This window comes from Neolamprologus brichardi, chromosome 15, assembly GCF_056152115.1.
Source record: "Neolamprologus brichardi isolate AB-2024 chromosome 15, ASM5615211v1, whole genome shotgun sequence".
In the NCBI taxonomy this organism is placed as follows: Eukaryota; Metazoa; Chordata; class Actinopteri; order Cichliformes; family Cichlidae; genus Neolamprologus; species Neolamprologus brichardi.
The window spans coordinates 16,315,219-16,340,641 of NC_142118.1; the positions used below are offsets into that span (position 1 = coordinate 16,315,219).

Consider the following 25,423-nt stretch of genomic DNA (forward strand, 5'->3'; position numbering starts at 1 on the left):
TTAAAATGTTTGCAATAATGAAGCATTTCAGTAAAATGTAGACAAAAACAAAAAATAAAAAGATAGTTACGGATCGGGACTCCCCCGATCCTTACTTCGCATGTGCAAAGTCGGACAGTACAATTTTTTTTTTTACTTTATTTAACAAACAATGAGTATACAACATACGAACAGATGAAGTATACAAAACAGAACATGAACACAAAAAGCCAGGGGTAAAAGAAAAAGGTAACAATTATAAGAATACACGCAAAAATTCACATACATATATTGTTTTGAGAGCCTTTTTGTTGGTGGAGTCTGATATTGATTGAATGTACATTTCCACATCCTTAAAAAAATGACAGAAATATGGTGTTTTGTTAGTAAACTTACATTTATGGATAAAATTTTTTAGCTAAAAGTATTAACAAATTTATCATAAAAAAACATTTATCATACTTCTTGGGGAACTTAAAGAAACAGAATAAAACATTTTCCCATCGTAAAGAAAACTCCCTTAAAATATGGACAATAACAAACCTGCTAAATTCCTTCCAGAATCTCTGTGTAAAAGAACAGTACCAAAAAAGATGTGTCACAGTTTCTGGATGATCCCCACAGAATGTACAATTAGTATTTATGTCCCTTTTAAATTTTACCATGTAGTGACTGGCTGGATAACATTTATGTAGAATTTTAAATGAGACTTCTTTCACCTTATTTACAATCAAATATTTATGGGGGATCATCCAGACTGTCTTCCACTTGATATCTGGAACATATCGGTTCCAATAAGATATTATATATGGGAGAGAGACGATATCTTCTTGGAATAAACTACGTATTCTCTTATTGCTGTTACCAAGTTCCTGTGAAAAGCAGATTTTTCCTATTGGTGACTCAGCTGGATCAGGGAGAGTGACTGAGGTAGATATTGAGCTGTCAGTGTTTTTATATAACATTAAAGTCCCTGAGGGTATGGCACCAAGCACCATTGAGAATTCCTGAACACTGATTGGAAAATTATATAGTGCAATAAAGTCGTTGTAAGTAAGTAGTTGTCCCTCTTTATTAACCAGCTGAGCCACCAATAGGATCCCATTTTGGACCCAAGTTTCCAGGAAAAGTGATTTATTTTTATATAAAATATCTCTGTTGTTCCAGATAAGGTATTTGTGAGGTGAGAAGTTGTGTTTATAAATGAGGGTCCACGCTAAGAGGACCTGCTTATGGAAGGATGGACCTGCTTATGGAAGGATGGCTTCCATAAGGCTTTACAGGAAGTTTCTCAACATTGTAATTACAATTTAAAATAAAATTAAAGCCACCAAAACGAGAGAAAATATGATATGGTATAAAGTTCCAGATAGAGGTAGGGTTTTTAAGAAAATGTTTAGCCCAATTAATTTTGAAAGTGTTATTTAAAGTAGAAAAGTCTAAGACGTTAAGCCCACCTGATTCGTACTTATTCATCACAACAGTTTTTCTAATATAATGCGTACGGTTTTTCCATATAAAATCAAAGAGCATACGGTCAATATCTTTACTAATTTTCTTATCCAGATGTAAGGAGAGAGCAGCATATGTTAATCGGGATATCCCTTCAGCTTTAGTAATTAACACTCTACCTTTCAACGACAAGTCCCTTTGCAGCCACTGGTTGAACTTTTTTTAGGGTTTTCTGTATAATTGGAGTGAAGTTTGAAGAGCATCTTGATTTTTGGTCTTTGGATATTAACAGTCCCAAGTATGTGACTTCTTGTTTAACAGAGATATTACAGATAGTATTTGCAGGGCAGTCTTTAATTGCTAGTAACTCACACTTTTTTAGATTTAGGCATAAACCAGAGGCCTCAGAGAAATCCCTAATCACAGTAAGAGCTGGAGGGATTGGGTTTGCATTCTTCAAGAAGAGTGTGGTGTCATCGGCTAACTGGCTGATGACAAGCTCCTTATCAGCTATGGTGATTCCTTGTACAACACTGTTTGAAATATTAGTTGCAAGAATTTGTGTACAAAGTAAAAATAAATATGGTGAAATAGGACATCCTTGGCGAATACCACGTTTCAGGTCAAATCTCGGGGTGGAGCCGTTAATCATTTTAATAGAACTATTGCCATTTGTGTATAAGGTTTTGACAGCTTTACAGAAAAACTCTCCAAAGCCAAATTTTTCCAAAGAGTGGAAAATAAATTGATGTTCAATTGTATCAAAAGCCTTATAAAAATCCAGGAAGAGAATGAAGCTATTGTCAGGTACCAAATCAGAGTAATCAAGTAAATCCAAAACCAGTCTAATGTTATTAGAAATGTGTCTGTTTCTCATAAAGCCTGATTGTGTCTCATCAATAACTGTTTCCAAGACCTCTTTAATTCTGTTAGCAAGTATTATAGCCATAATCTTATAGTCATTATTGAGCAGGGAGATGGGTCTCCAATTATCAATAAAGAGTAAGTCTTTGTTTGGTTTTGGAATAAGTGTTATGAGACCTTGAGTAAGAGAAGGAGGGAGGGTGTTATTCTCTATACTTTCTGTAAAAACCTGCAGTAAAAACGGAGCCAGGAGATTAGAAAATGATTTATAAAACTCTGCAGTCAAACCATCTGTGCCGGGAGATTTATTGGCCTTAAGTGCAGAAATGGAATTACAAACTTCCTCCACAGTCAGAGGGCTGTCACAATAACTTCTATCTTCCACAACAATAGTTTTTATGTTTTTAATATTATTGAAAAATCCTGTTGAGACATCCTCATTATATTTTGAGTTGTATAGTTTAGTATAGAATTCGGCACAGAGACAATGCCATTAATATTTAGTTGATGAATAGAGTTTGTTTTCGATCTGTATTTTTCAAGCCTGAAAAAGTAAGCAGAATTTTGTTCGCCCTCCTCCAGCCACCTCTTCCTGGATCTTATGAAAGCACCCTCAGCCTTGCGTCGATATAAACCGTCCAATTTATTTTGAAGTTCTAGTAAACTTAATTTATCTTCGTCTGAGATTTGTTCTGGGGACTTCTGGTAATAAGAGGCAATTCTGCTTATTACTTCTTGTTCTTCAGCTTTCCTTAATTTAGCAATTTGACTCCCATATCTTCTCAAGAATTTGCATGCTTCAAATTTAAAAAGTTCCCAATTGGTACAAAAGGACTTCTCTCTGTTAGCTTTGTTCCAATAATAAACAATTAATTTATTAATCTGCATGTTAACTATTTTATCTTTTAGTAAAGAATTATTTAACTTCCAGTAAGAGAATTTATGAGGTATATTATCCAATGTAAACATTTGGACGTTAATGTGAATTGCTCTATGATCAGTGAGAGGGGTGGCAAGTATATTAACGGTAATATTATCTTTATCAATACAGTCAGAAACAAGCCAAAAGTCAATACGTGATTGCCTGGATCCTGTCTTATTGCTCCAAGTAAAGAGTCTATCATCTGCAAATTTTTCTCTCCAAATATCCACAAGATTAAATTTTCCCATAAAATTTTTTAAGTTTGCACTGTATGAAGACTGCTGCCCTGGAGGCCACATATCAACCATATTATCTAAAGCGATGTTAAAGTCTCCACCAATTAAGAGGACTGAATTTGGGTATTTGGAGAGCCAGAAATTAATTCTTTCTTCTAAGGAGTCAAGTAATTTATCATTTTCAGTTTTATTATTGTAACCATATATATTTACTGCAATGAAAGTACTGTTATTGTGTCTGATTATTGAGCAGAGGTAGTGTCCTAAGGTGTCACAGTCAGAGTGTAACACATCTCCAGAAAAATAATTTTTAAGTGTGGCAACTCCAGCAGAACGCTCAGAGCCATGGGACAACCAGACTTCATTACCCCATTGTGATTTCCAAAAATTTGTATCAGCAGGTGTGGAATGACTCTCTTGGAAAAAGCAAAAATCTGTTTTAAATTGTTTGGCAAACAAAAACAAAGCTTTGCGTTTACAGGTTTGTCTTAAACCCCTGGTATTAAGAGAAACAAATGAAAAAGACAAAGTTATTAGAAAAAAGAAAGAGAAAATGTAAGTTCTAAACTTCTACAGCTAAGAATAGATCTATAGGATAAGGGGACCGGGTGCTGCACAATTTAGGTAGTAGAACAGTAAAAACCCTGAGTGACTAAGCTTATAAAAATACAGTATTTAACTATCTATTATGGTTTAAATATAGCATTTTATAGATAAACACACTCTTCAACACAAAATAAAACTTTAACCTGAGGGTGAAAATATCAAGTTCACCATGTAAACAAGCTTACAGAAAAGTCATTTCGGAGACTGAATAAGCGTCTCTATGAAGGAGGGAAAACTTCTGATCCACAGATGAATCCTCGGCCTCCCACGAAATAAGCCGGCTTACCCTCCTTACGGGCTTTGTCTATCATCGGCCACAGTTTGTCACGACGTTCTCTGTCCTCCCTGGACAGATCTTCAGCGAACCTCAAATGATTGTCCTGCAGGTAGGAGGATGTTTTGGCTGCTTTCCATACAGCATCTCTGTAGATTCGGGAGGTGAACTGCACGATGATGCCTCTAGGTTTGGTGCTACCTTGTCGCTTGGCTCCGAGTCGGTGTACGGTGTCGATGACGTCAGGCAGCCTATGATTTTGTTCTGGCAGAACAGACTGGCATATCACAGTCACCTTTCCCCTTACGTCTTCTTTCTCAGCCTCCTTGACTCCATGTAGTCTGAGATTCCACCTCCTGGAATATCTTTCCAACTCAGATATTCTCTGTTGGCAGTTGTCCACTCGACCTTCCTCTTTAGTTACTTTTTTTTCCAAGTCGCAAACTTTCCCCTTCATATCTTTCATTTCCGCGCACACAAAATCAATCGTCTTTTTGAGACCCTCAATCTGGAGCGTATTTTCTTTCACCATGTTCGAGTTCTCTCTCACCATGCTCTCAATGTTATCAGACCTGGTGTTTATTAGTGCCGACAGACGAGAAATTATCTGATTTACATCAGCTGGGTCAGAGTTGCTGCGTTCGTACATCACCTTCTTCGGAGCTGGCGACTTGAGAGGTGTAACAGGGAGAGGTGGGAACTCATCCATTTCTTCTTCGGCCAATGTGAGTGCCACCGTAGTAGCTGCGTAGTTATGGAAGCTATCCATTAGCACGTTGCTGGGCGTAGCACTCTCCTCATTAGCATTCTCAGGCGCTATCTTAGACTTGGAACTTTCCAGTCCCCTTTTCGCTCCTTTCTGATTCGGCATTCTGCTGCTTCTTGCCCTATGGTTGCTGTATCTTCTCTTGTTCAGTGAATTGTTAGTGTTAGCAGCATAAAGTTGAGATTTTACCGTTGTTCACGAACTTTCTGTGCAGAACTCGGTAGAGAGCGTCTACTCACTCCGCCATCTTGGCACGCCCCCCCGTATCATTCAAATATATTGAATGTCAATGTTGGCAAAGAGAGGAAGTGACGTAACATTTGCGCATGCGGGGTACCGATCGGGTTTCCGGTACGGATCGGGTAGCGACCTGCTACATTCTTTAGAGCTATACCGGCAGTGTTGCCAACTTAGTGACTTTGTCGCTATATTTAGCGAGTTTTCAGACCCCCTAGCGACTTTTTTTTCAAAAAAAAGTCGCTAAAAAAAGACGTGAAAGACATTACAAAAAACAATAATTGCTAAAAGAAATTTAATTTGTAGTTCTAAATAAATTCTAAATGCATTTAGGACGTTTTTTGCTCACTTTATGTCTCGTCCACGATGTTATTTCTCTCTCCAGCAGCGTAGGTTACAATTACATTAGCATGACCAATTATGCAAATTAGGTGATGACGTCATTTAGTGACTTCTAGCGACTTTTAGGACAACCAATAGCGATTTTCCTTACTGAGGAGTTGGCAACACTGTATACCGGTAGCATTCTGCCTATTAGCTTAGCACAACAACAACAAAAAGGCCTCTCTCACCCAGGAAACAGGCAGAGAGAGAGAGCATCACCCTGTATCCATGGCAACCGTAACACTGCCGCCTGGAACAACAGAACATAGCTGTCAAACAAAACCCAAACAGTCCTGACCCACCACAATATGAAACATGAAAGTACCGCTGTGTAATCCATTTATTTCAACAAAGTAACTGTATTCTAAATACCACCTTTTTAAACGGTAACTGTAACGGAATACAGTTACTCATATTTTGTATTTTAAATATGTAACGGTGGTACATGTATTCCGTTACTGCCCAACACTGCCTAAAATCCATATCGCGGTATAATTTGAAGCATGTGCGGTGACGATATATATAGTGATATATTCTTTTTCTTCTGTATAACATATTTTCCACACTATAAGGCACACTTAAAAGCCTTTAATTTTCTCAAAAATCGAGAGTGTTCCTTATGTATGAATTCTGGTTGTGCTTGCTGACCTCGAACCGATTTGGGCGTGCAGAAATCTGTTAAAAAATGTTTTAGTACAACTTTGGTAAGCCGCACTGCTTGATGGATTGTCAGAGCATTACGGCTGCCGTAGTGAGGAGCTTCGCGGAGTAATCCGGATCCAAAACTCCGTCCATTTCAGGTCCCAAAGTCAAACGAACACAGAGTTAAAAACGGTCTAAAGTATTTAATCTTTAATAAAATCATCAGCGTTGCTGCTTTACCAGGTGTAACAATTGAGTTTAACATCCAGGCATCCATGAAAACAGAATTTATTAAACTTAATGGAGCTACAAGTTAACAAGAAGTTAGCTCGCTAGTTTCCACCTAAACGTGACATACCATGTTCTGACTGAGAGATTTCTGAAACAATTCAAACGTACAGCTCTGCTACCACTTCCGACATGAAGACAGAAAACTAAACAGCAGTGGCGTTTGCAGGGTTACTGAAGTTGGATTACCTGGTATATAATGTTGTGCTACGTGATTGCTAGCGACACAGCTATGTTAGCATAACATTAGCACAGTGAAGCTGGAGGATGAACACTAACTTTTTCCACTCGATAAAAGTTAACGTAAGGGATTCTGGTGATCAGGGACAAATGCAATCGCATAGCAGGATGCTATACACGGAGCAAACTTCAGCCAGGAGAGCAACTGAGATTATTCATCCACAATACGAGGTTAGTTATTAATATACTGCAACAACATGGGAATAGAGCAGCTGCCAGAGAATTCAACATTAATGAATCAATGTTACAGAAGTGGAGGAAGCGCAGTTTTTGGCTTTCCCCATATTTCAAAAGTGCTTCACCTCTTTGCTATGACTGTCGCCCGGCATAATTTGCAGATGATAATGGTTGTAGCAGCAGCTGCAATGCTTTCGACCAGAACAGGCGCCGCTTGATGACGTCATCAACATGCGCTATCGCGATAGAGCGGTACGGTCAAAACTCTATCGTTGGCCAAATCTGTATCGTTTCTATCTTATATCGTTTATATCGCCCACCCCTAATTTCCATCTTGATTATCTTGTTTTAATAATTGCAGGAAGCTAGACTTGTATTTAAATAAAAATCTGATTCACTGCACAGCCCTGTTAGGCTTAAAAATATCAGATGGTTCTAGGAAGTCTGCTTGTGCATTCATTCAGACTGGAGCTGGCCATCCATGTGCAAAACGAGAATCAGGTCTTCCATTTTCCAGTCCAAAGGAAAATGAATCATGTTCCAAGTAACACAAGCGGATACACATTGCACTGGAAATGTCTTGACATGAGAATGTGATCAATATTTTCCTGGAAGTGCATAAATTTGGCAACACAGAGTAGGTCCAGCACGATGTGGCAATGAATAAGAGACAGGTCACTTTACACATTCAAAAGAAAGCTTTAATTAGAAAGTTATATACACACTGTAAAATTAAATTAAACTTTATACAAATATTAAATTACTATCTTCACACCCACTGCCATGTACAGAGGAAAAACCAAAGCTGAAAGCATTGAAACAAACAAAAATCCAGATGTTTTTCTAACTGGGAAGCAACACTGTACAACAGTGCTTCTGAATGCAAATGAATTCAATTTTTGCCCCTTTACCATAATTTTTTTTAATGCCTTGTAACAAAAGAGAAAGCCAAGGGCAAATAAAACATAGGTGCTTAAAGGATCACCATCATCATCATCATCACAGTAGCTGGAAAAGCTAGGGGAGGACAGAGAAGGATGGACATTCATTTAGTCGTGTCCACAACAAAAGTAAACTCATTGATACATATACAGACAGTTTTATGCATAGAATAGAAAAGAATAGAGTAAGGCCATTGGGAAAACAGAACATGTTGCAGTATTGTGGCGCAACCAATGCAGAGGCTTAAGATTATACATCAAAAAAAGAAAAAAAGAAAGAACATTTACAAGTCTAAGGCAACATCTGTTTGCATTAATAATGTAGCCATTGACGTGACAAACGAATGTCAAAATAAAACTGAGAATAGAAATTCAGACAGGTTGCTGTGTTATTGTATTTTTTTCCCAGGCAGTTAAGGTTATAAAGTAGCTCTGAGGATCCATCCCAGTCATGCTGTTGTCAGGGTGACCAGCTCAACCCCCTAAGCTTTTCAAGTGGCAACGAAAACAGAGGATGACTTCTCACAGAATAACAAGATTCTCTCTTAAGCTTGCACTTGGCATTCGAGGGGTGAGTGAGTACATGTGACAGGGTGCTGTCTATATTTATATTTATAACAAAACTCTTATTTACTTCACTGCAACCAGTTGCAGTTTGTGTCAATAATGCACAAAAGTGGAGAGTCCTTAGTTCAGTGTGAAGATGAGCATGAGCCAGTTCCTCTGAGGAGGCCCGTGTTTTACAGCCATTCAGCAGAACATAATAACTATTCTAGCTTGAGAGCGAATGAATAATACACACATTGTGTTGTGGACTCGACGCCCAAAGTGAAGCTGGTTTGTTCATGTGACTTATTCAATGCTGGGAGGGATGTTTTCCTATGGTGACTGACAGGGACATTGTGAAGCCAGCCTCGGATCAGAAGGGAGGCAAATCAGGAAATGGCTGTGTCAAGGCCTAACCAATAAGAGGACATGTTCTCTGTGGCCTCGCTGGCACATAAACATACACGCACAGACACGCACTCAAAATCAAGCAACTTAAAGCAAACCGAGCCACACGCCAAGCAATAAATACAATGGGAAGAAATAAAATTTGACTCATGTGCCCAATCACCTTGTTTAACAACAACAACAACAATAACAGCTCACTCTTAAGCTCAGATAAAATGTTGCATTTTGTTTTTCTTTCCCTGTACAGCTAAGATGTGTAGCGAAGTTGTGGATCCAAAACACCAATTAATCCCACTCATGCGAGAGAAGGAGCAGCTTCCAGATGCCGGGTGCAGCGAGCAACAGAACAAAAAAAACAAAACAAAACAAGAAGCAGATCTTTTTATAGTTGTGATTTGGTGAAGTGGTTGTCACTCCTACTTATCCACACGTTAGACGCCAACTGGATGCACAGATAAGCAGACAGTCAGAGAGGAGGCTTCATGCTTCATTCAGAATAGGCCGCCGTGCCGTGACAGCAAACAACTGAAAACCACATGCAGCATTCACAAGGAACTCAGGCATCACTCACAACTTTTCAAGTATGGCGGGAAGACTGAGTGCCGACAGCATCAGGAGCGAAAATCACACTTTTTTTTCCTTTTCTTCTTGTTCTTATTTTTTTGTATCCACAGTTGTGTCAGATGCAGCTGGCGTGTCTCGATTGTTGTAGCCTTCTCTGAAGAAGCCTCTTTTAGCAATGTTAATATAGAGAAATACATCTGGGTAGAGGCAAGTGTATGGTAATACATAGCCTATAGTACACAACCTTGACTCAGGTATGTTTTTTACTCATATACACAGGATCTACAGGATTTAACTTAAACTGGCACCACTCTGCTTGTCTGGCTCGTCTTTAGTCTGATCCAGCAGGTGGGTCCTGTGGTGCTCCGTAATTGCCTTACAGTGCAATATGGGTATTGGTTGTCAGCTTTGCTCTGCATGTCTAGCAATGGCAGAAGAGGCTGTGATAGGGAAAGGGCACAGTTCTAGTCTTTTCTCTGCTGGCTGCAGTGGGGCGGGATCAGGGAAGAAGGTTGACAGCCACAGTCAGTTCTGGCCAGCAGCGTGAGAAAGGGAAAGAGGGGCTCTGCTGCTGATGCTGATAGCAGGCCAGCAGGCTTCATGCTTCCTTCAACAGGGGAATATCTGCAGGAGAGAAGAAGAGTCATATGACAAATGACCAATACCTTTAGGGTCATTCTTAGTGCAGTCCTCAACCCATCACACTTAAAATACATTACATCAAAGTTTATATTGAGTTTTATTCATTTGTCATTTTTGGTCTTGTCTACTCTTGTCCTTGATATGCACTTTACATGTCCTATGGGAAATAAAATCCATGTACATATTACACAGGTGTCACACTGGTTACTTTTACTTTTTAATGCTATCCTCTATAAAAAAAAAACAAACAAAAAAAAGGGAAAAATCAGTTATTTAAATGTACAAACTTAATCCAATGCAGAATGGTTGAGTTTTTAATCTAAAGTGCTCTTTTGTCTTTATTCAGAATCTTAGCTGTAACTCAGTCTATGGAATATATAGGAACACAGTTAGACCAATGCAGCTACAACTTAAAAATCAGAGAAAAATGAGCAGACTGCATCGTCTTACCATCACAAAAATCATCTGCTGAGGTGACAGAAAGCAGGCTGTGCTGGTCGCTGCTGTCAGAGTCTCTACGGAGAGGTAGGGGACCTGCGCATGCACCCCCAGGGTGCTCTGTAATCCATGATGATGAAGAGGAGGAAGAGGGAGCCTGGTGAACCAACACCGTCTCTGCATGACGGCGGGAGGAGAAGGATGAAGAGGAGGAGGTGGATGGGAGACAGAAGTCTAAGTCTCTGTGGTGGCGGGTTCTCCTGGAGCTTTGACCTCCTGTGGCTCCCTGAGGAAGCCCCTCAGAGAGCACAATAGGAACTCTAGACTCTGGAGGGACTGGAGGCGGCGGTGAAGAAGGAGGAGGAAGAGAACCGGAAGGGCCACATGGTCCACTGCTTCCATATACTGCCTCTTCATAGGAGGGCAGGGTCACCTGTACACCCTCCACCATGATGGAGCTGGCTTGGCCCGACACGCCCTGCTCCCTCCTGATAAACAGACATGAAGAAAGAATGTAAAGTGTGAACCAGGTGAATCACCAAACCAAGTCCATGTTCAAGCTGAAACCGCAGCTGGTTAGTTACGCAGATGGCAGTAACTCATAACATAGGCTATGTTTCATTACTAAGGAATTCAAGAAATGCTAACCTGCGCAACTAGTCAAACATAAACTTTTTATGATTTGAGCCTACGTCTGAATGCTGGGTGTGTCACAGAAAGATTGTGTTAATTTATGGCACAAAGGTTAAGCTTCCGAAAGTTTCCATGTAAGACTGATATGATATATTTATATATTTTCAACAAACAAAACATAAACAGAGCCACACAGAGGCTGAAAAGTCTTTACCAGGCTGTAAAATGTGACTAAATCTAAAGGCTGATGTCATTTCAAGTAATCACACTTTACTGGCCAATTTTATTGATGTTTTTGGAGGAGCAACTTCCCTGAAACCAGCTTTACAATGGAGTCCATTAAGAAGAGATGAGCGACTATGTTTTGCAACAAGGATATGAACACAATTTATTCAATTGTCTTAGAAAATACCCTCTAAAATGTTACATAAGGTCCTGAAATTTATGAAACCACAACTAAAAATGCCTTCAGTCGATTGAGAAACTACACGACTGCGTAGAAGCGGAGTTTTTGTTATCAGCAACATATCCAACTAATTTTTTATCGTGAAGTATTTGCTGGTGTGAGACTTCAGTAAAGTTTATGTGTCTTACCTGTTGTGATGAATAGACTTGAGCTTTGGTTGTACAAGAACAAACAGCACCACTAAAAGCAGGACGAATGCCACAGAGCCGGCTGTGATTATCACAATAGACAGAGCAGGTGTACCCAGTGGAGAACTCGGTTCCTTCTCTGAGAGGACAAAACAAGACGTAGAGGTAGTGAGAATGTGATCTGCTGATTTTAACATATCTGCAATTGGTTATGCATGCTCATGAACAGAGATATAACAGCTAACAGAGATTAGCTAAGATGGCAGACCTTCTGTGAGTCGGCAGCTAATCTGCATGGGACGGTCCCACTCGCCATTCCGACAGGTGAGGAACTTGTATTCTCCCTTCAGAGCGTAACCCTCGGCGCAGAAGTACTCGATGACGGTGCCTTCAATCAGAGGGCTGCAGTGAGTCGGATGACAACGGTAGCCCCCGTTTTCTGGTTGGGTAGGGAGTGAACATACTGGAGAGAGAGACAGGCAATAGAGATTTTATGTTTGTCGTTGAAAATGTGTTCACTATTATTTACTACATGTGTACTTATTTAATTCCTTTGGCTTGAGTTCTCAGAATTAAGCTAAATTTCTAAAGAGGTCTGACACTTCAGATCTGGTACAGCCATGTCTCTTATGAGCACGTGATCAATGTTAGAAGTAATAAAAGGTGCCTTATAGGGAAGACATTAAGAGTAAATAAACTATAAAATACAAATATGTATGACAGCAATACAAATATCCATACACATCCTCCCAGCCCTGCCTACATAAACGCATACGCAATAGTAAAAAATAATTTGCATGTTTTATCAGCATAAAAAAAAGTGGCTTTCTTATGTGCAAAATCAGCTAAAAATGTGGATTTTGACCACAAAATTGACAGTACGCTACTTGAAGTCGCATTAAAAACACTAAATTGCATTGCTTGTCTGCTTTATCACAGGTATATTTGCATTTTTGAAGCTTATTTACCATTGTTTTTGATGCAGCGTAGCAGTTGTTGGGACCAGGTTCCAGAAGTGGTACACACGATGGATCGGGATCCAGACTCGGCGATGTATCCAGACTCGCAGCCATACACTAACACAGTGCCAGGTGGGAAAGAGCCCCGGTTGGATTCAGTCTGGTTCAGCAGGTATCCGTGCTGCACACCAGGAGGGTGCTGACAACCTGAAGATACAGAAACAAGTCAAAGAAATAATTATTAGTGGGCTGCTTAAGTTGTCAGTGGAGAACCTCTTCTGAGCAAGACGTAAACAGGACCTGAGAACTCTTCCCCTCACTTACTTAACGAACTGCCAGCTGCAGGCCAGCATCCAATTTGGGATCTTGATCCATATAAAGTGATTATAAATTATGTAACTAAATGAAGCTGAAACTCCTTCTGGAAATGATGTACATCTTAAGGATCAATTCATGTAGAATTTTCCAATTTATAGGGCTTACAAGGACTGAGAAGAGACTGTTTGACTGAGAAGTTGCTGGGTTATCTGAAGAATAATTTACCATTATTGTGACAAATTTGTGAATTAAACAGTTTGTGTTCTGTCCGACTCCATCAAAGTTTAACAGGGAACCATTTTCCATTGACTAAAATTTTAGTGGTAGATTAATGCTGCTGGAATATAGTGCTGTCCTTTCATTACTCTGACATAAACTGCATCTTGGTCTCCCCTGCAGGCGACTGCCACAGGGTCAAACAACTTTTCAGAGGGAGCCTCTGTCAAATTGACAGGTTGAGCTTATAATTAAAGCTCTGTGGTATTGTTACTTGAAACTAGGCTGCTTTTACAACAGCAAGAGAGAAGCACTGTATCAACATGACAAGTTAGGTGGAGACAGCCGTGCTGTGCATCTTAGAGAATACCTCAAGAGCCTACAGTGGATTAAAATGTCACAAGGAGCTTCATACAGATCTAATTTCTCTTGATTATTTGCTGTTCATTAAACCGTTTTCAGCCCACGCTAAACATTAGTTCTATCTCTCTGGCGAAGAGACAGAGTCTTTAGCGAGGCTCATTTACTCCGTGCTAATGACAGACTTGAAGCTCTAAGCCAGCCAATAAACACAAGATGAGTCAGAAGACCAAAAGTTAATCGAGCTTTGATCCACCTTCCTGTGCTCCATATATCACACATACATACTGCAGTGACACGGCAACTGCTCTTTGCGTCTTGAGCGACTGTTTAATCACAGTGTTAGAGTGAATTTGTGCTGCACTCCCACTGCCATGTTAATACATGCAGGCAACAAGAGCTGTTACTGGCGAGAGCAGAGCCTGTAAATCCAGCCGATCTGACATCAACATTGCAACACCTGTGTAAATTGAGACAGCAGGAGACTGACTTTGCTTTCGGTATGACTGAAAAAAGATATGTGGATCATACACATACATTTTTATTACCGCCCATGTGACCCATTTGGGAGGAGGTCGGGTATTTTTCCAATAAACACTTAAACCCCTTTGGGCAATAATGTATAAATTAATTTTGTCATAATAAGTGAAGGATTTGTTTTGTCTTTTAATCCGTACATCATATTTGTCTGATTTATTGATTTGAATTATACACTGTGTTGTGGCTTTTCTTACTAACAAGTAAAATTAAACACTCAACACAAAAACATTAATAATGCCATCAGCGCTAATGACCATATGGCTCATTATTTAATCCCTGGTCTGAGTACTTATAAAATCATATTAGCCAAGGTCTAATGCAGTGCTTTATCACTTGCTTGACATAAACAAACACACCAACACCACAAACAGGCACTTTGTCTTGCGTCTTGTGTGTGTGAGTGGTGTGTGTGTGTGTGTGTGTGTGTGTGTGTGTGTATAGAGATTGAAAGAGAGACTATTTCCACAGCAGTGCCTCGAACATCCTCTAATCTCCGTAGAGAAATGCCGCTCTAAGCTGGCAGCACAAGATTAAATGCAAACACTCTAAATGTGCGAGTGCCTACTCATACACAACAAACATGCGCGCGTGCACACACACAGACGCGCGCGCGCACACACACAGGCGCGCGGGCACACACACACACAGGCGCGCGCACACGCACACACACACACACACACACACACAAAGTCAACACCCAGAAACAAGGCACACCCTGAGCTCGTGGGTGTGTGTGTTTGGGTGTTTTGAGCAGAACAAAACATGCAGTTACCATAACAATATTGTGGGTATATTCTAAAATTATAAATACAGTTTTAGATATAAAATTGAAGATAATGAGGTCGACATTAAACCCTCTTTACTTTCAAATCATCTAATTTTATCAGCAGAAGCTAGAAATTATTTTTCATTATGGCTTAATCTCAAGATAACATTGTTATTATCTTGAATAACTAACTATTTAGAACATAGCACCCTGAAAAATGCTGATTAAAGTTTCCCAAAAGGACAGATGATATCACCAGATTAGCAGCTGCACCCTGTCAAGTGTCCAAAACCAAAGTCAAAAGTGATGTAAGACAAAGAAACACACAAATGTTTCACATTTGGTTTTACTGAAACATCTCATTTGGTTTTAATATAATTGCTCCTACATTCATTTTCTTGATTGCTTATTTTTTTAATCAAATACTAATTATGCTCTAGTTAGCTTCTATAGTACACAGATTTAATACAGAACATACATCTCAAAATGTAATTAGATGATCAATCCTGAATCTCAAGTTCAAAAACATGATTACAGCAGCTACCTAAATTAAAATCTACAATACAAACAGACACAAACATGTTGGCTTTGATAGGCAGGATCTGTAAAGATATATTTAAAGAGCTGCCTTAATGTACTGAAAGAGATTACCAGTAATAATCAGACCTTAACAATGAGCTGGAGTTTCCTTACAAGAAATGCCAAGCTTTGTGTGTTAAAGTAGTATCAAGTGTTCACACACAGTCACGCTTTCTTCTACACATACAAACACTGTCTGCACTTATTTCAGGATGCCATTTGACACCATGACTCGGTCCCTGAACTGCTTGTGGGTGATTAAAGGACCTCTGAGTAAAGGATGGTAGTAACGGAGGTGGTAAGGTGATGAATTAATGACCCTGGGCTAAAAGGCAGCAGGGAACAAAAAAAAAGGCCTGAGGGGGCATTTTGGGGCAACAGCCTTTAGCCACTGTTTTGATCTTTTGTGGTGCACTGCAAGGTAGTCAATAGCAGTGCAGAAGACAGATCAGTGGTAATTGCATTCATCCTTTTGTTCTTTTGAATGTTTTCTTATCTGCAGGACTGCTTCAGATACAAATGCATGAGCATATTAATGTAAGTTGAGTTAATGCTATTCTTAGACAAAGACAGATTAACAAAAAAGATGCAAAATGCCAATACCTTAAACCTATTACAACAAAGGCTTCCTCTGTTCTCTCTCTTTATTCTATAGTAATGAGTTCAGACTGCATACTGTATTTAAATGTGCTGCTTGATAAAAAAAATAATGAGCCAGAGAATCTGGCTTTATCTCAAATAATGTATAATACTTGTGAGTGCAGAATGAGAGGCTCGCTCTTCTTGTAACTTTAAGCACATACACTTTTGTTTATGTTGTTGGTAAGTCAACAAGGCTCCTGCATGATTATGGTGTTAGCTGACAGGGCAGTAAGAAACTGTTCCAATGACAGGCTTAGACTGTTCAGGTCACACAGTTTACTGAAGTCAGGCCAGTCTGAATGAACCCCGTAGGCAATGAAATGCATGGCAATGTGGGAACTTCTGCTCCATTAAGAAGCCCAGCAAACTAAGTGCTTTCAGTCAAGGCAGGAAAAACCTGAACTGCATATGAGCTCTGTGAGAGTTCCATTATTGGAGTTTTCATTTGCATCTGCTACACCAAGACTAGCATTCACAAAGAAAATCAGTGACAAGCCTTTGCTTGTCACGACAGAAACAGCCCAGAATATTTTTACAAACTGCAGAGGAACACAGTGTGGTTCCCTGTACTATTGTAAGGATGATTTAAACAGCATCAGATACTTCTATACCCAGATTGAACAACACAAGTAAGAATTTGTGGAAAAGACTGTAAATGTACCTTTTTTTTCAATATGTCAGCTTTGGTCTCAGGAAGGTTCTCGTATAAAGCTTAAAGACAAAACTATTAAAATGGTGCTATGAAACTACTTAGCAGTTCAAGTGATAATAAAAGTAATTCTGTGTTGCATTATAGTGCTAACATGGACTCAGGTATGGGTAAAATACACACGCACACACATGCACTTTTTCCCTTACTGGATCCTTTGGGAATAGAGAAACTCAAATGGATGACAGCTTAAAAAGTGAAAATGATGAAAAAGATCTGGAAAATAAAGAAACGTCAAAAGGAAGTGGAGCAGTGAAGAAATTTGACTTAAACCCATACCCTCATGGGACTGTACTTGTCAAAACTAGTTTGAGCCTACCTGAGGGTCAAATATATAATTATATTCAACTGCAAAAAGAGCACAGTTGGGGAAAAGAAGTACTTCTGAAAATTACCAAAGAAGATAGAGGTGACGTTTAGAAAATAACGAGAAGCAGTTAAATAAAAAAATACTGACAGGAATATGCACTCATCATTTGATAAACAGAACGGGAGGAGAAGGGAGAAAGAGCGAGAGAAGGAAGAGCGCAGAAATACGTCATTACCATGGAACATGATGGCTCTGAGCAATCACAATCCACAATGAGACATGTTGCGGCAGGTAAGTGTCAACTAACAGTCATAAGTGTGAGGGAGAGGCTCTGCACTACAGCAATGGGGAGATGAGTCTTCAGTTCATACCACACTGTGGATCGGACAAGCAAAAATGGATAGAGGCTGTTAAAGGAAAGAATAAACACTCGTTTGGTGCCCAGAGATGGTGCGGTGGTAAAGATAATGTATAACCTTGCTGTTTCCCCTTTTTCCATCAGCCTCTCAGCCTAAATTGAATACTAGCTTTGAAAGCACACACTAGGAAAAATGATTAAAGCACTAAGCAATGCCAGAGTGGATTTCAGCACACCACGTTTTGTGCTTATGAAGAAGGGAATGAGTCACAGTTAAACACAAGCTGTTCTCTCGCTGGTCTGATGTTAAGAGTTTGCTCAAGAGAGCAGGTTTTTGAGAAATGTCGAAAAACAACAATGACTAAAGGAGAGTCACAAGTGCCTTGTGAAAGCCAGTGGAAGGAACAAGTGTAAAAAGCACACTTACAGAATTTCAAAAAAAAATAATACATTTGTACAAATACATTTGTGTTTAAGGATGTGGCCAACAGATTATCCCCTACTTGCCTTCATTATCCACTGAAGACCCCAGCAGTATTATGCTCCAACATTTACCATATTGAGTTAAATAAAACAGACATGTGAAAAGGTTAAAATATTAGAATAAATCTAAGAACGCAGTTGTAAGCTGACGAAAGAGCTTAGTTGCTAAAAGGTTGGGGAAACATTTGGGAGGACTGGGCCCACACAGGACACCCATGAGGCTGATTGCTAATCCCAACATTCAGCGCCTTAAGGCTATGCTCTAGGAGACTAAGACCACGGGGGGGCGTTAATATCGCCTGCCTTGCTCTAAAGTGTCGGACTGGCTGTGAATATCTCCCTTTTCCCATCTGTTACTGATGGTAGTCAGTCTGCTAAGAGCTGGAGGGGGTGGGGAATGGATTGAGGAAAACAGAAGTGGGAAAAAGGGTTTGAGCCCTCTTTGCCCGAGCAAATTAAATTTCTAATTATCCTCCATTACAAGCTGGGTGTGCTCTAAAACAAATCAGATACTGATGACTTCTGTAGCCAACTGTCTGGTTGTTCTATGCAACAATGGGCCATAAAAGAGGGTGTGTTTTCCAGTGTGCATGTTTAAGTGTGTCAGGGAGCGAGGGAATTTGTGTGCATGGATATATGCTATGGGGAGGGGGTGTGTGCATTGGATTAAGCTCAAAACCGAGGGGATGATGATGCTCTCTTTGGCTGTGTAAATATGTTTTTGTTCATTTTTCGGCCTCCCTCCAAGTCCTCTGTTGTTGTTGTTTTTGACGACGTTGCTGTCATTTTTGGGATGGGTGTTTTTTTGTTTTTCGCCATGTTCCCCTGTCTCTCCTGCTAATCCGTGGGATTTTTAGCCAAGCTGTTGTTATTAGAGTACAGTACAGTACACCAGAGCCCGTGTTGAGGGTAGCATTGGAAAGAATTAGTGGTCTCGCCAACTCATTTCTACCATTGGTAAAATCTGGTATGATTCATTTTAAATATCCAAAAAGAATAATAATTTGACAGTGTGGTCATTGTGAAAGGTCTAACAAAAGTAAAAATATTACTAAAATGATTACTGACAGAAAACTGGTCAGTAAAAGCTTTGACTTTACCAAATTTGGTATTTGTAAAAGATTTTTCCTGGTTTATAATGGACCTCATAAACATGACTGGTCTGCACATAATTACATCAATTAGTCTAGGGTGCCTTACGCAACAGAAGTCTGTGTATTTTCCTGGCATTTTTGGCCATTTGCTAATCAAATGTATTCCATGCTTTAGTAAATTAAACTCCACTTAAAAAGGTCAAAAAATTTTCAGCGTCTTGGTTATTTTCATCTGGTAGGAGGATAATATGTCTTTAGTGGTTTCCACGTGTTGGGAAAAACCCTAGTATTGTAAAGTCCTGACAGTGAAAGCATTTCATAATTTGGTCATGTAGGCACAAAACTGGAAGTTATTAGATGAGTCATTGCTCCTGCATAATGTGACACAACATCCTATGTGTAATAGTTATTCTTTCACACACACTCAAGCAAAGCAGAGAGACATCTCACACAGTATACAGTGAAACAACGAGTACGCCGACCTAGGTGGGTGATATGTAACATCCGATGCTTGTTATGTGAGCAACAGATAATAGCAGTGTCCTGTTGTACTAAAAACCCTGATACACTGAAACACACAGTCCTACTCAAATCATACTCCACTTAGAATACGTAAAGGCTGGGCTTAAAGAGAAAGAAAGAGCACAAAAAATGAAAAAGAAAAAAAATATTGGAAATGAAACTTGAAACAAAAGAAAAAAATATTTAAAAAAAAACCCATTGAACTTCTATTACTGTAGCATTGGAATACATTTCAAACACAGCTGAAATTTAAAAGCATGAAACACATTTTTTAAGGTGCTGAGTACTCACAAATACAAGTAGTCTACTCACTATGTAAGCAGAGGTTGCAGGTATATCACAAGGTGTCTTGCACATACATTTTATCCCTGTGGTGAGAGCTGTCCAAGCTAACATTTGTCTAGAACTAGATCAGAGTTTTCCTCTCCTCAAAGGCTTTGATTGTGTTTATAGTAACGAGCGTTGCTATTGTTAGCTCGAGAAAACTGTGGGCTGCAGCGCTGTCTATTTGTTTCCCTCTGAAGAGACTCCAGCTCCACTATAATCGACGACAGCATCATCTTCACTACTTCTGTTATCAACCTTATTGTCGATAAAAACTAAAGCTACTTTGGCTGAATCTCATAACACACGCGCACGTCTATTTTTAGCTGGTGGCCAATCCTAAGTTGGATAAGGGGTTGGATGTGTAAATATCAATCAGAATCTGAATTTTTACTCCCTATGTATAAACACAGCTTCCCCCGATCCCCATCCCCTGATCCAGCATCAGTCAGGCTATACTTGTTTTTCTCCAAGGCCAACCACTATTGGTTATCTACACTGCTGCCAAAGCCAACGTTGTCATTTGTAGGGTAAACAGGAAACTTGCCAGAAAACATGAGTCAAACAGCTGCCAGCCTCCAAAGGAGCATTTTGCAGAAAACTTAGCCATCCAGTCGCCACTTATCTTCCTGCAGCTGCACCCCAGAGCAACTAACCCATGCTGCATCGCCTCTAAGCAGGTAGAGGCATCCTCCCCCTCCACACCCATTACCCCCCTGCTGTTGCAATGCATTTAGCAAGCCACGTGTGCTGCCAATACATCCCATTGTTCCTGCTCATTGAGGGATGGGGCACAGTGACAGATTTAAGCAGCGTGCCTCTGAATAGGGCAACAGACAATTTTGCATCTAAAGGGTTAAATATGCATGAGAGGCCAAGGCGAATACGGGTAAGGGCAAGGGGGAGTACCCCTATTGTGTGACCTCAACATACAGACACACACTCACTCTCAGCCTCCATGTAACAGATGGGAGGATGTTAGAGGAGGCGAACAGTGAGCTCCCCCTTTGCTCTGCTGTTACCCTCATTGCTGAGGACAGCTGGGAGGCAGACATTCCTTCTTCTCAGCTTTCAGAGGAAAACAAAAGAGTGTGTGGGACCCCTCCTACATACACGTGCATGTGTTCAGGCACACACACACACACACACACACACACACACACACACACACACACACACACACACAAACACCCCCCCCTAACCAAAGCAGTGTCAGTGCAACTGTGGGTTGATCATATTTCAACAGTGTGAGCTTAACAGCCTGAAGAGGTATGAATGCTGAGCCTGGAACATTTGTTGAAGGTGAAAGTCAGGGTGAAATCACCAACCCTGCTCACCAGAGCTGGCATGCTGGTGTTTTAATAGTAGCAGAGCCACTGCTGAGAGCAGTGTACGAGATATAATAGCAAACAAATGTTATATAAAACTCGTGCTCAATCTGCAGCTGGCTGCTCTTTTCTGGCCAACTCATCCTTTCAGTCCTGCGTGAACTGTTTCATTAACAGGTTCACTGCAAAAGCACAGGACACAAGTTTATTACAGGCAACACAATGGCTAGAGCTAGAGATGTCCAACATATGGCCAAAGGGTTCAGTGTATTCCACTGAACAGCTTTGTAATCTGAGACATACTGACAAAACTGCACTTATTTTTATTAAGCGATTTCAGGGTGTTTTGTGAATGAATGGCTCATTAAATCTCAGTGGTTTCACAAGTAACTTATACATCTTTTCAATGAAAGAAAGGGATTTTTTAATGTACTCATTTTACTTGTCTGGCTCCTCTGAGATCAAATTGCACCGTGTTGACCCATGAACTAAAATGAGTTTGACACCTCTGGGCTAGAGGGAAAGCACGAATAAATGGAGTAGTTGTATTGCAGAGCACTGGAAGACTTAGCAAGAACAATAAATGTTTACTTGTGTTATGTCAACATTGGGTAATACAGGATTATGGTATCCTATACCTGTCAAAAAGAGAAAGGCAGGGAATACAGAAACAATGTTACCCACACTCAGACAATGCAGTCACTGTTGCAGCCTCGCTTTTACCACCAACGTCATGAAGTCCAACTGGACGAAGACAGAGCAACTGCTTGAGCAAGTCACCGAGAGGGTGGACAAATGGCATCAAGCATGAGTGTGTGTAACCTCTTAACACTTGCAGCCTGCTCTGCTGATAGAAGTGGTATGCTGTTTGTTGTCCATGTGTGCCTCACATTTTTTGTAACAGTTGGCCCATATACTTAACATACTTAGCTGACAATACAGTGTTTCATATTTCCTCAGCATAAAACCTTAAACTGTTACCAAACACTCTTAATAACAAGCTAAGAACGTCAAAGGATGTCTGTGGCAAATCTAAGAAGAAACACTGCAAGTCTGTTTACTCTGCTATAACGATCAGTTAATTTTCCCATAAGGTTTCCCTGGGAACAATCCAGACACTTTCCGATAGACTATTTACTGTAAAGCCTGATCCATTTATACCCTTTGTTTGTTCTGTGTATAGCAAAGGCAACCTTATCTCCTAATCAGAGATACAACTGTTACAAAGAAACAGCAGCCAGCACTTTAAATTCACATATTAGCAAGCAATGAATTGTGTTCAATATGTCAGAGGCTAAATATTTCAGAAACTGCATACACATCAGGGGCAATATAAACTTGATAATGACATCTCCACTTACTGTCAGTCCTACTGAATAGAGTAATAAAGCAAAGATGTTCCTGCCTGTATTCAACACAGACAAAACTGATTCACGACCAAAAAATTCCAGGCTCATATGAAACAGCGATAAATACAAAATGATTCCAGTCTAGTCTTTATTTTTAAATTGATTTCTTTGGCCAAACATCCCTGATGGAAAACACTGAATATAAAATGATGTATTTCTAAGAATATAGAAACATAATAGCTTGAAAAAAGGGTAAAAACAAAACAACAGAGTTTCAAGCAAGAAACACAGGTTGATTTTATTATTGGTAAGTGGTCCAAAAAGAGAAGGAGAGATAACTATTGTATCATCATAAGGCAATTACAAAGTACAGTTTATACTGCTGGGTAGACCTAAAACATAGCCATTTATGGACATGAATGGCTATGTTATAAAACTCAAAGCCTGAATGGCCCTGCGGCCAGGAGGGCAACTTTACCCACACTACGTTTTAGCTCTCTGAATGAGAGCACAAAGAGGAAGCACAAAACAATGAACAACAAATAAGTCATTTACTTACACAAACAATAGAATAATTGTTCTTATTTAGGAGTTAGCCATGCCTCCAGTCATTAAGAGTGTCACAAGTTTCTAGTTATTTTAAAATGTGCCAAATACATTATCAAAACTAAAGTGCGGGACTCCAGCGCAGTGACATGAACAACTAGTAGCAATAACTTCAGCCTACAAATGCAAACGCCAGCTGTTCAATTTAAACATATTTAGCAAATTCATTGCATGAAAACGAGGAGCCAAACAACACATAATTTCTAAATCTAGGTGTGTTGGCTCACACTTTGTCAGACAAAATAAGCAATTTAAAAGACATTTCTTGACTCTGATAGATGGAAGACACCTATACAAATAGATATGCAAATACAAAAATATGATATTCAGGATATACACAAGCCGGCTTCCCGTAAATGCTAACACAATTATCCAAATGGATTCCAGGGTAGCATATACTAACACTTCCACCATTTGGCTGCTGTTTGTCACAGAGAGCTGTTTACAAATTACGTAATAAGCACAGAGGGCATTAGAGTGGACCTAAGCCAACTGGCCACGAAATATCTCAACACTCCAACTAATGGGCTGTTTAAAGTTTGAGCGATGAGACAAGACAAAAGAAAAGAAAAAAAACCACACGAAATAATGAGAAATAGACAGGAAATGCTGATTGGTAACTGGGACATTCTCCTGAGACCACAGCCAAGTTTCGTACAATGTATTCACTGCAAAGTCAGTAGCCGTGTCAAGAGGGTGAGACTAAGGGGATGTGCTTTATGTGAGAACCCATTTCAGGCCTGCAAAACAGTAAACACAAATAATACTGAAGCGTTTTCAATACTGAAAGCATGTGCAAAATCAAGCGATGGTATTTCTCTGATTTCTCTGTGCAGGAACATCAGATAAGAGTCTCTTTAACCAACTGCATTTCATTTTCTCTTTAACCAACTGCATTTCAGTTGGTTAAAGAGAAACAGCTGTACAGCACCTCCACCCATAACAACAAGCGGCACGCATGCAGCAGGATAGCACATGTACAGCCCAGCCCTTCCCCTTGGCTCAATAACAGCAAATCTGTCAGACGAATTTTATCTTGCTTTCCATTTTTTCTGCATGAGAGTGACTGTGTTTGAGCAGCCAACATGCACTTTGGAGAAGTTATTTAGTTATTAAACCAGTTGATTTTTTAAAATGAAAGCTGGAGATTAAGGAAGAGTTGCAGTAAAGCTGAATTAACAGTTAGGGTAACAGTTAGGGTTTGTGTGGGAGGCAGTGCATTATTCTCCCATTTTCACTGCCTTGCCACAGCTCCACATGTTGAGGCTTGAACATACACTGCACATATCTACAATATACTTCACTTTTGCAGTTTTGGTGAAACATAATAGGTACCATTAAAAGAGCTACTGCTGAGGTAAAAGGACAAAAAAGCATTTCTGTATAGCCAAGTATCTTTCTATGTTTTTGAGTTGTAGTCGCTGTTCTGCTTCATGTTAAAAGCTTTCAAATGGCGATGCGTTGGAAGGCCTCATTGACACGCAACAACAGGAAGTGCAGCTTTATTTGCCAACAGTGTCAGAGATCAACTGAGCTACAAAGCAAGATAACAATGTTTTTCCAATTATATTATGGGGACTGGTCAAATCAGCAGAAAGCTTATCATTGGCCCCTATCACTAAAACCAAATTTCTGAACTTTTCTCGACGTTAACTCAGTGTCAGATTGTGCACACTGTAAAGTCATTGCATATATTGAAGGCAAGCTAGAGTTTCTGTTCCTCCATTAAGCTAGGATCGTGATGAGATAAAGGTCATTATCAAACATGTAGTGCAAGGCTCCATGCAGATGTGTAAAGACTCCACCTCGGTGTACCGGTTTGTACTGTCTGCTGCTGTCCAAGTCAACAACAGAACAGTTAAGTTGTCTTAGTCCAGTGAAAGCTAACCTGGTCAGCTTCGTTCCCTAAACCATGTAGAGTATTTGTAGCAGTGATAACACTTTTGTAGCAATGCTTGATCCAGCAAACATTTTCATGAGATTAAGTGTGAGTACCATTTTACCCTTCCATACTGCTACACAGAAAACCATTCACGATGCACGATGCACCCACGTCATGTGTGCTCATGACGATTGCTCACAGTTTGAAACAGCTTGGATGTCTCAACCATTGGCAGATTCAGCATA

At 39.8% G+C, this 25,423-nt stretch overlaps 1 protein-coding gene across 1 annotated transcript in view; it reads right to left on the reverse strand.

Annotated features, from left to right (window-relative positions):
- Window positions 1–7,746: 7,746 nt before the first annotated feature.
- susd6 (sushi domain containing 6) overlaps window positions 7,747–25,423 on the reverse strand; it is a 30,891-nt gene continuing 13,214 nt past the window's right edge. Inside the window, exons 3-7 of the mRNA XM_006792674.3 lie at window positions 12,802–12,999; window positions 12,102–12,296; window positions 11,834–11,972; window positions 10,619–11,094; window positions 7,747–10,150 (exon numbers count right to left, since the gene is read on the reverse strand). Coding sequence (XP_006792737.1) covers window positions 10,125–10,150; window positions 10,619–11,094; window positions 11,834–11,972; window positions 12,102–12,296; window positions 12,802–12,999 — 1,034 coding nt within the window. The 3' untranslated portion in view covers window positions 7,747–10,124. The remainder of the gene's footprint in view (window positions 10,151–10,618; window positions 11,095–11,833; window positions 11,973–12,101; window positions 12,297–12,801; window positions 13,000–25,423) is intronic.